This window comes from Notamacropus eugenii, chromosome 6 (genome assembly GCF_028372415.1).
Source record: "Notamacropus eugenii isolate mMacEug1 chromosome 6, mMacEug1.pri_v2, whole genome shotgun sequence".
In the NCBI taxonomy this organism is placed as follows: Eukaryota; Metazoa; Chordata; class Mammalia; order Diprotodontia; family Macropodidae; genus Notamacropus; species Notamacropus eugenii.
The window spans coordinates 378095618-378107297 of NC_092877.1; the positions used below are offsets into that span (position 1 = coordinate 378095618).

General features: G+C 47.5%; 1 protein-coding gene across 3 annotated transcripts in view; it reads right to left on the minus strand.

The window, feature by feature from the left end:
• PASK (PAS domain containing serine/threonine kinase) overlaps positions 1 to 10830 on the minus strand; it is a 68978-nt gene extending 58148 nt beyond the window's left edge. For 2 of the 3 annotated variants that reach the window (XR_011969174.1, XM_072618795.1), the window contains exon 1: positions 3687 to 3981. Coding sequence is in view for 1 of the 3 variants with exons in the window: in XM_072618795.1 (XP_072474896.1) it covers positions 3687 to 3981 (295 nt within the window). In the remaining 2 variants the exon portion in view is untranslated. Of the gene's footprint in view, positions 1 to 3686; positions 3982 to 10722 lie in introns of those variants that run through there. The other variant, XM_072618797.1, reaches the window with a different exon arrangement.
• Between the last annotated feature and the right edge of the window lie 850 nt (positions 10831 to 11680).

Genomic DNA, 11680 nt, shown 5'->3' on the forward strand with positions numbered 1-11680 from the left:
AACCAGATATACAGTATTCCATTAGTTCCTTGGGATAAGCAATAATTCTGATACAACTTTATTTTGTGATAATAAAGATCATGTGTATGGATAGTCCAAACAATGGGCTGACTCAGAATGTCTGACCTTGACCAGACGAAACCCAACTGAGTCGATTTCCCCGCCTTTAATGAGTTCTTTGTCATCTGAATGCTGGATTATGTGCCATATGGACATTTTACTGCTTTCATCTGAAGTGGTTTTTAAGAACAGCTACGACCCCAGGAAAAAGTGGTAACTCTCTTAAACAGAGCTTTGCTGACTGTTAAGAGATACTGCAGCTGCTGTTGGTGTGAGGAGGTCATTCAAGCTCAGAAAGAAACAGAATCAGCTGTACTAAAGTCCAAAAGAAGTGCAGTTGAAAATTAAAAACACCAAGAATTCACAAACCATTGCTAAGAAACAGCCTGATTAATCCTCATAAAAGAAACTCAGACATCCAGAAGAACCTGGAAGGTGGAGGGGTTGTTACTGGCTCTTCTACAGTCTTCCTAAAACAGAGAGAAGGCCAGGGATAAAAAGCTGCTGTTACTATGGGGAGAAAAAATACTTGTCAGAAAAAGAAAAATATAAAAACAAGAGTCCTAAAGGTTGAGAAAAGGTACTTTTTACTGATGAAACTCACTTTTTCATTCAAGACTATACCAGGGGCAGCCAGACAGCACAGTGGATAGAACACCGACCCTGGAGTCCGGAGGACCTGAGTTCAAATTCAGCCTGAGACATTTGTCATTTACTAGCTGTGTGATCATGGGCAAATCACTTAACCCCAACTGCCTTGCCAAAAACAACCACAAAAAGCCTAATCCAAAATCATTGTCAGAAAAAGTCTATGGAAATCTATATCTGGATATCTGTGTCAGATTGCAAATCATTCGCCCAAAAATGCTTGGGGAACTGTTCACTTCCGGCAGGCCTAGAAGTCTTGTTCCCAATTAAGAACACTGAACTCTGATAAAGATATTGATATTCTGAGAAAGTGAATTACAGAAATTTCCAAACGGTGATGGAATGCTACAGCATTTCAGGCATATGAAGCTTGGTACCGCACCACATATCACAAAAGGTCATGAAAGCTATTCCAGAAATATTAATCATAGGAAATTACAAAATGGGCAATTTCAGAGAAAACTAAGAAGACTCGTACAAAATGACACAGAGTGAAGTGAATGCCCAAACAATTTATATAACGATAACAGCATTATAAAGAAAAACAACTTCAAGAATCTTTAGAATGCTGGTCGAGGCAATGATCACCAGACAGACTGAAGATAAAGAGAGGCGATGGGCTCAAAATGCAAAATAAGATAGACATTTTTCAACATGGCCAGTGAGGGAATGTGCTTCACTAACTATACATATTTGCTATGAAGGTTTTCTTCTTTTTTTTTCAACTGGGGAAAGGGTAATGAAAAAATAGATACTTATTGGGGGTGGTTCTTAAAGGCAGAAAAAAATATCCTAGAGATGGGGATAAACATGCTTCAGTGGACTGGGCAGTCATCTGATTTAAACCTCACTGAAAAGCCATGGGCTAGGAATAAGTGGAAGTTTCCTTAAATTGATAAACACTTCTGATCTAAAACCAAGAGCAAGCGTCATCTCTAATGGGGACAAATTGAAGTCTCCCCACTAAGATCAGGGGTGAAGCAAGGAGGTCCACTGTCATTCTTCCTATTCAATATTGTGTTAGAAAGGTTAACTATACCTATAAGACAAGAAAAAGAAACTGAAGGAATAACAGGCAATGAAGAAATGAAACTCTCACTCTCTGCAGATGATGATGATGTACCCGGAGAACCCCAGACACTCAGCTAAAAAACTAGGTGAAACCATTAACAGCTTTAGCAAAGTTACAGAATATAAAATAAACCCACATAAAATCATCAGCATTTCTATGTTCCCAACCAAAGCCAGCGGAAAGAGACAGAGAAATTCCATTCAAACTAACTGCAGAAAGTGTAAAATGCAGGGAGCCTACCTCCCAAGGCGAGCCTAGGAACCCTACAAACACAATCACAAAAGCTTTTCCTACAGACACAGATCTAAACAATGAGAGAAATAGTCACTGCTTACGGGTAGGCATATTGTTCATGTATCTTTGCTGAATTCGAAGATCTTTCCCACCTATGAACAGGCCTGTGTGACCTGCTTAAATCCCATGAAAGTCTAAGTCGCACGTGGTGGGAAGAGTTTGCTGAATGGATAGAACAGGAAGAGTAGGGCAGAGCCGGGAGGAAGTTGGTGACAGCAGTTAGGGCAAAGGAGAGAGAGCACACAGGCAGGCACAGCTGGTTGGGGGGGGGGGGGGACCCCTGCAGTGCTATACTGACTTCTTGCTTACTATGATGGATTTGACTTTCTGGTGTCTGAATAAATGGTTTTCTTCTGCCTTCTATACTTTGTAATTCAGAACTAGTCACCATTGGTGCTGTGAATATTGCCTTGGCGATACAGTGGGGGAATAATATAATAAAATATTACAATTCTACCTAAATTAATTTACTTATTCAGTGCCATCAAATTACTAAAGATTATTTTATAGGGCTAGAAAAAATACAACAAAATTCATCTGGAGGAACAGAAAATCAAGAATCCCAAGGGAATCGAAGAAAAGTGAAGGAAGGCAGCCTCGCCGTAACAGATGCCAAACTACACGGCACAGCAATGATCACAAAACAATCCATACTAGATAAAAAAACAGATTAATCTATGGAACAGATGAGGCACACGGTACACAAAAGTGAGTGACTACAATAACCCAGTGTGGATAAACCCTAAAGTACAAGAAAATTCAACAAAAATTGGTGGGAAAACTAAAAACCAGTCTAGCAGAAACTAGGCACAGACCAACATCTTATACTGTACACCAAAATAAACTCAAAATAGGTACATGACTTGGACATGAAGAGGGATATCAAAAGCAAATTAGAGGAGCATGGAAATTTTTACCTGTCAGATCTATGGATAAGGGAAGAATTCATGACCAAACAGGAGATAGAGAGGATCACAGGAGGCAAAATAGATCATTTTGATTGCATTGAATTTAAAAGTTTTTGAACAAGCAAAACCAATACAGCCAAAATTAGAAGGAAAACAGGAAACTGGGGAAATTTCACAGCAAGTTTCTGTGATAAAAGCCTCATTTCTCAAATATATAAGGGAAATAAGTCAAATTTTTAAAAACAAGAGCTATTCCCCAATTGATAAGTGGTTAAAGGACATGAATAGGCAGTTTTCAGAAGAAGAAACATTAAAAAATGCTCTAAGTCATTTATAATAAGAGAAATGCAAATTAAAACAACTCTGAGGTACCATATCACTCCTATATCAGATTGGCTAACATGAAAGTAAAGGAAAATGACACTACTGCACTGCTGGTGGAGTTGTTAACTGATCCAACCATTCTGGAGAGCAATCTGGAATTATGACCAAAGGGCTATAAAACCAGGCATACCCTCTCACCCTGCTACTAGGCTGGTACACCAAAAAGATCAGAGAAAGAGAAAAAGGACCTATTTGAACATCAATATTTGTATTTTTTTTAGTAGTAGCAAAGAATTGGAAACTAAGGAGATACCTATCAATTGGAGAATGACTGAATAAGGGGGCGGAGCCAAGATGGCAGAGTGAAAGCAACGACTCACCTAAGCTCCTGGAAAAACTCCTCTGGATATCTCCGGGGGGAGAGTCTGACCAGACTTTGGAGGTGTAGAATCCAGTGGGTGACGGACTTTGACGGATTCGGAGCCCAGGCTGGACCGGAGGGTCCATGGGAGGGATCTGTTCCGCGGGGGTAAGACCCCGGCGCACAGCGCAGCGCGGTCGGCGCGGCAGGGCGGAGGGGACCAGAGGAGCCCGGAGCCTGAGAGTGGCGGGCAAGACCAGCGGAGCAGGAGATAAGCCAGGCCGAGCCGGTGAGAGCCGCTGAGTGCCAGACATCAGCGCAGCAGCCCTTGAAATCTTCAGCCTGAAGACGGACTTCGGTGGGTCACTACTTGAACTTCCAGGAACTGGGATGGCAGAGTGATCAGTAAGTGCTCTCTCCTCCCCCCTGATGACCGTGAGGGAACCATAAAATTCTTCCCCAGATTAATCCTGGATCAGCGGGAACAGCAGAAGGGGGCAGGTGGTCTCCTAACACCAGAGGCTGGAAAAGTAGCAAAGGGGGATTCTTCCTACGGTGGCGGAGACGGCTGGAGGGACAGACGACCCAGGGCAGAGAAAATTCGCACTGAGACCCAGGCAAGCCTCAGAGCTGGGAGACGAGCCCCAGGAGGGGCGGGAACACGCATTAGCTTCTAGGCGTGCCCCAGCCCTCCAGGGGAAAAGGGAAGACAATAGGGAAGCTGGGATCACCATCCCCTGACCTTGCCTTTGCCTCAAGTCAGCTGAGGAGATATCCTGAGGACAGACCACCCCTCCCACATACCTAACAAGCTAACCCCAGGGTTGATCTGGGAAACAAAAAACAAAAGCCTGCTTTTAGCCTAGACACACATCAGCTCAACTTAAAGATCTGTACCTTCTGACTGAAAGAACCAAAAGCTACAACACTCAGCCAACATCATGAATCGGAAAAAGCAGACGAAAAGTGAAAAAACCATAGAATCTTTCTATGGGGATAAGGACCAAAACACAAACACCAAAGAGGTTAGAGCTGAGACTGTACTTCCATCTGAAACCTCAGATGGGACTATGAATTTCTCGCAAGCACAACTAGATTACCTGGAACGTCTGAAGAAGGATATAAAAGAAAAACTGGCCAATGATTTTAAAACTATAAAAAAAAAAAAAGAATTCACTGATGAGAATGACTGAATAAGCTGTGGTGTACGACTGTGATGGAGTAGGATTGTTCTATAAGAAATGACAAGCAAAAAGATTTACCAACTCATGCAAAGTGAAGCGAGCAGAACCAGAAGAACCCTGTATACCACAGTAACATAAATACTGAACCAATGATCGACTGTGAAAGACAGAGCTTTTCTAATCAATGCAGTGATCCACGATGATTCCAAAAGAATCATGAAGAAAAATGCTAACCTTTCTCAGAAAAAGGGCTATGGACTTTGAATGTGGACTGAAGCATAATGTTTTTTAATTTTATTTTGACTAATGCAAAAATATGTCTTACATGATTTCATATGTATAATGGGCATCCTATTTCTTGCCTTTCTCAATAGATGGGGGAGTAGCTAAAAGGAGGGAGAGAATAAGGAACTGAAAATAATTTTTTTTAAAGAAAATCAGTTGGCTATAATCAAGGCTAAACTTCAAGAAATGCACTGTTCCTCAAAGGTATGATATACTAAAAGCATGCCTTCATTATAAAGAATTAAAGAATATGTTCAAACTTCCAGCCAAGAGAGCTGTCTAAACAAGGCTAACTACCCAGTTGCCACATAGCTACTCCAGAAAAAACAACCTGAAATTTGCACCAGACCAAGAAATAATCAAGAAACCCAATGAGAAATTACAGTGACTTCTTCCATAACTACATAGGTCAGTTAGCCAAAAGACCCAGGCAAAAGGAAAGAGGGCTGCTATCAACACCAGCCCCAGCACAGGCTAATGAGCCTTCCCACACAACCCTGAAAGGTCAGAAAAACATTCAGCTTGCAAGGCTCTGTGTCTGGAGGCAGCAAAAGTAGAGTTTGCCCCTCTTGTTGCCCAAAGATCCAAGGGTGTCAGAAAACTTGGAAGCTGTGGGAGGATCAGAGACTGTAAAGCAGAGGAGTAGTGCTCAGATAGGGAGAGTAGAGGCCCAGGGTCGCCAAGGTGCTTCCGTTTGTTCTAAGGGAAGGACAGAGGGAGAAAGGAAATAAGCATTTATTTAATACCTACTATGCACCAGGCCCACATTGCTAGGAAGTCTCTGAAGCTACTGTGCTCTAAATCTTGAAGATCCAGAGTGGGGCTCAGGAGGTACAAGGCAGAGAAGGAATCCAAGGGTCCCAGAGTCAGACCTAGCAGGGCAGACCATCCCATCCAAAAGCACAGCAGGAAAAGGGGTCACATTCAGGAATTAAATTTGGAGAGATGAGATAAAGAGAGCACTCATAGTAAAAAAGAATTCTTGTAGATTTGGAGATCCTGAAAAGAAGCAAGTAACTCCATGAATACCTAGAAGAAATGAAGAGATGAAAAAAACTGTGAAAACTCTAGAGGAAGGAACTGGAAGGAGAATAAATAGCTCAAGAGAACAAGTGATAAAGCTTACAAAAGTAATAGACTCCCTCAAGGCTAGGCTAGGCCAAAGAAATCAATCTCATTCCATGAGACATCAAGAAACGTTAAAACAAAATAAAAAGATTGAAAAAAATGGGAGAAAATGTACAATAGATAAAAAATAGTTGACTTGGAAAACAAGGTAAAGAGAAACAACTTAAGAATTACTGGACTCCACAAAATGATATATTTTTCAAAAAGCGCAGGTACCGTTCTAAGAAATCACAAATAAAAAATGTCCAAATACATCAAAACCAGAGGGCAAAGTGAAGATGTAAAGAATCCGCCAATCACTTCCAAAAACCTCAAAAAGAAAAATCACAGGAACGTCACAGCGAAGATCAAGACCTCCTACGCTGCAGAAAAAAGACTGCACTGCAGCAGAAAGGAACGGCTCAAGCACAAGGTCACACAACCAAGATCACACAATAGCTGACGGTTCCTGTGACAAACAAGAGGTAATCTTGGAATGCCACATTCCAAAAGACAAACCAAGACTAACTTCACCTGCCAAGCTAGTGCAACAGTACAGAAGAAAAAATAAAGAGAACGTTCATAGGAAAGGGGACTTCCAAGCATGCCTGATGAAAAGGTCAGAGATAATGAGGAACTCTGAAATACAAGCAAGCACAGGAGTCAACAGAACCCTGGAATGGCCAATGCATTTGAGTTGTCAGAAGGGCCTGTGTGAGGTTGTAGTGCTAACAACCTAACAGGAAGATAAACAAGTCCTTCCTTCAGAATCCCAACCCCTTCAAAGTATCCTGAGGGGCTCACACTGCTAAGGGGAAATACGATCCAAACCAAACAAACTACATGATCCTGAAAGCCAACAACCAGGCTCTAAGGGCACAACCAACTGGGGAAAGGCTAAACCAACCATAATACATGCGTATCATGAAATATTACGGTGCCCTAAGAAACAACAAGAGAGACCACTTCAAAGAATCCTGGGTAATAGGAATTGATGCTGACCTAAGAGAAGAGAGAACGAAAGAACAGGCATTTATTAGCACTTACTATGTACAAAGCCCTGTACTAAACACTAGGGACACAAAAAAGTAATGGGGGAGAAAACACCTGTGGGAGGTCTGAGCTGCACATCGGACAGAAAGGTCCCATGGTCCCTAGGAGGGGCAGGAGCAAAGCGGATGGTGACAATGCCTCTTCTTTAATGTCATTTCTACTGACAGAATCCCACCAGTTTCTTGATGTTAAAGCATCTGACAAAGCCAAGCACTTTGACGGCCAGAATTTTCCTCTCTGGGTCTTCAGCAGCTGTGGCCCTACCGTGTCTTAGCTGCATCTCTCCAGGATTTTCTCCCAAAGATGATGGCTGCTGGCAGTGGGCTGGAAGCGATGCTATTCCCAGAGCACTTCCGTTCAGCACCCTAGACTGTCTCCATCTGGGTCCAAGGGAAGATGGGAGTCAAGATGGTGGTGGCGGTGGTGACACATAAGGCATTTCTATCCTATCTCTCCCTCAGAGGGTCCTGCAGCTTCGGCTTGGCTGGCTCATCTCTGCCTTGCGAGCAGCAGGTTCCAGGAGTAAGGAGAGAGAACCAGGAGAATCGTTTCTACAAAAATAGCAACAGTGCAAAGAAAAACAACTTTGGAAGATTTAAGAACCCACATAATACAGGGATCCACAAGGTTTCCAGAGACTCACCTCCTCTTGGACCACAGTCACTGCAGCCATTTTGCTTGAGATGCCTATCTGGCTTCGAGTTTGAAATTTTTTCCTATCTCAGTTTGCAATGGCAGGTGAAGGTTGTAATAGCAATGCCAAAAAACACAAGGGAGAAGGAGGTATAGACAAATGGGGTAGCTTTGAAAGCAAAGCTTTATTAATACGCCTCCATGAAAGCACATGTTTTCGTCCTCGATGCTTTCTATTCAAGGCTAGTGAAGAACACATTTTAGGAATAAGGAATGAAGGTGGAAAAAGACTTGTCCTCTGTACAGAAGCCTCATGACGGGAAGGCACTTGGCCCGGGGAAATTACTCACACAAAATCTGCTATGGTTACGGCATAGCTTACCGAGAGGAGCCCCTTACAAAAATCAATAGTCAGTCAATAAACGATGATTAAGCAACAACTGAGTGTCAACAAGTAGGGATACAAGACAGTCCTTGCAGTCTGATGGGAGTGATAAGCAAACCAGTGTGTGGAGACCAGCTCTAGGAAGGATCAGCAGAAAATAATACACAGAGGGAAGGTTGTCCAGCCCCCCACACTGTTCCCCAAACTAGGTGCTACGATTTACTGTACGAATGATTTACTGGAAAAGGAAGTAGGGAAGCTCAGTGCCTACAACTGTGGTAGACCAAGAAGAAGAAAGAAGACACTTACAAATGTTGTGCCTGGGCATTAAGAAATGCCAACTTGTCCCAGCAAATTCATTCTATTTTAACAGACACAAAAGAAGACAGTGCTGATGTGGGAGCCGTATGCTGAATCAACAGTCTACACAAATGAAGAAATAAGGCAGGAGCTGGAGAAAAGGAGAGAGGTGAAAAAAAGTACAGTATACGATGCAAACAACTCCAACGCTGACCGACTTAAGCAAGTTTTGATGCTAAAATATGGGAAATGAAGGGTGGGAAGGCTAGGTCCCAACAATGATAATTTTGCACAGAAGTTCAAAAGGTAGAAGTCAAATGCCATAACCAGATCAAACAAGCCTGAAAAGCACCTCTGTCCAAAAAGAGTTGGTTTATTTTGTAAGCAGAGAGATACAGCAGCATGAGGGTGATCTCCTATTCCATCAAGCAGCTCAGGAGAAGGCGAGAGAAAAGAAAACATGGAATAAGCCAGGCTACGGGCTGCCGGGACCTTGTGGAGACAAGGCCTGTTTAGGTACAGGCTGACCTAGACCAGGGATAGGGAACCTGCAGCCTCAAGTCCACATGTGGCCTTCTAGGTCCTTGGGCGCAGCCTTCTGACTGAGTCCAAGTCTTACAGAACACAGGGACATGTTCTGTGAAGTGACCTAGTGGGCCACACGTATCCTTGAGGCTGCAGGTTCCCCACCCCTGACCTAGACTGTCTGCTCCGACTCTAAGATTATACGACTGTCCTATGCCCAGGAGAAGGTGAGCGAAGGTCAGGTGAAAGCTTTGGAGGCGGACACACACAGGGAGAAGCAAATGAGGGGAAACAGAGTTGTCTTCAAAGATGAGAGGAATGATCACAGAGCCAGAAGATGCCTCCTGTTCTGTTTGGTCCCCAAAGACAGGAGGTGCAGAGAGCTTTGAAGCTGCTTTTCCAACACCTCCAAGGAGCAGGCCACCTCAGGATGGGAGAGAGCCTTCCCCAGAGGTCTTCAAAGCAGGGTCTAGATGGGTGTCGCAGAGGGGAGGTTCAGGCTCAACCATATCAACAGCCCCTGCGGCGGTGTCCAACCAGGAGTTGAAGGTCCTCACTGCCCAGGGCTCTAGGAAAGGCTCCTGGAGTCAGAGGAGACCCTGTCCAACTCGGCACCCACACCCACTGGCCACTGGAGCCTCCCAGGGAGCTCCCTCAGGACATGAGCTCCCTCGTAGGGGTCCTGCGGGGTCATTACTATTGTTCAGAGAGAGTGTCCTGGGAAGTTAGCTGGTCACAAGCAAATATACCATCGAGGCACGCCCTGCATTGGTACAGCAGGTGCCAGGGCAGCAGCTCAAAGGGAACAGAACACAGCACCCGGATCGGAGTGGCCATTCCAGCTTCCTGAGGGACCCCGAACAAGGCACCTCGCTGGTGCCACAGGGCCCCCTTCTGTTCTCAATCCTCTGACCCGATGCCCAGCGCCAGGATCAGGAGGGCCAAGGGTCAGCCCAAGAAAGGGCTGCCCAGAAAACCCGAGAGTGAGAGATGCATATGGAGACCTACATATCCCTACCTGTGCACACCCCTATGCATATATGCCCACACACGCACACGTGTGTGAAGCACATATCCCTGCATGCACACTCACACAAGCGCACACACCTACGCACGCACACACCTACGCACGCACACACCTACGCACGCACACACCTACGCACGCACACACCTACGCACGCACACACATACACACACTCACCCGCACACACAGACGCGCTCACGCACCCACGCGCGCACACACTCACCCGCGCACACGGGTCCGCCCAGGTCTCCAGCCACTTCCCAGACCCACAGCTCGCCCCCATTTTACAGGGCGGTAAACTGAGGCCGCGAGGCGTGGTCAGGGGGTTGGGCGGCCGGCGGGGCACTCGGGCACGCCCGGCCTGCACGCCCGCTGGCTGGCCCGGCTGTCGGCGCCCCGTGCCTCAGTTTCCCCCGGACGCCTCCCCGCTAGGCCCCGCTCGGACCCGGGGCGCCTCGGTCTCCCCGAAGGCACAGCGGGGTCCGGCCGCGCTCTGGGGCTCCCCTCCTCCCCCCCACGCCCGGCTCGCAGGCCTGCCTGGCCCAGAATCGAGGCCTACCTGAAGGCCGGGCGCGGCGCCGCCGACAGACCCGGGCTGGACGGATCCCACCCACCTACTGAAGGCTGGCAGCAATCCAGGCCCAGGAGGCGGGTCGCTTCGCGCCTTCTCGGACCGCGGACCAATCAGAGGCCAGGATTCGGGGCCCGGCAGAGAGCGACAGCCGGGGCCTGCCAATCCCGTCCCGCGGGGGGCGGGATCCGAGGGTTCCGAAGGCAGAAGCGCGCACAACGGTTGCTAGGGACGCACGGAGCCTGGGCTACGGGGGCCGGCGGGGGCCAAAAGGGGAACGCTCCCGGAGCTGCTCAACTGCGGGCGCCGCTCCGCGTCCCGAGCCCATCTCCCTCCAGGAAGCCTACGGAACTTCTCCGCGCACCGGCCCAGGCCGTCCCCGGGGCCCGCGGCGGCCTTCGGCCGTCCCCTCCACGCAGCCCTCCCGGCTCGCCCCGTCCGCGGTCCCCCGCGTGGGATCCGGCCTTCCCCGCCGGGCCGGGCTGGATCTCGGTGTCAGACCCGCCCGTGCCCAGCCCAGCCTCGCAGCGCGGCTAATAGATGGAAGACGGCGGAGATGGCGCCGCTCCTGGGGCATCCCGCAGGGCAGAGGACTTGCCCAGGGTCACACCAGCCGCCTGGAGACAGAGGACCCGGCTCGGAGCCGCTGCGCTCTTGGCCGGACCGCAAAGACAGAAGTCGGTCCACAAGCGCCCAGCACGTGCCCTGCGGTGGGCTAAGCCCCGGGGGCACAGAAAGACAGCGCCTGCCCCCCGAGCTTAAAGCTCAACGGGGGAGAAGCACCCCACAAGCCAAAGACGGGATGAGCTAGAGAGAATCCCCAGGACAAGGCACCTAAGTCAAGGGGAGGGCGAGGCTGCCTGTGGGACGTGGCGGAGGGAGGAGGGAGGGCCTGCCAGGAAAGGTGCCAACCGGGTCTGGCTCAGCGTCAGCCAGGGGAAGGCAG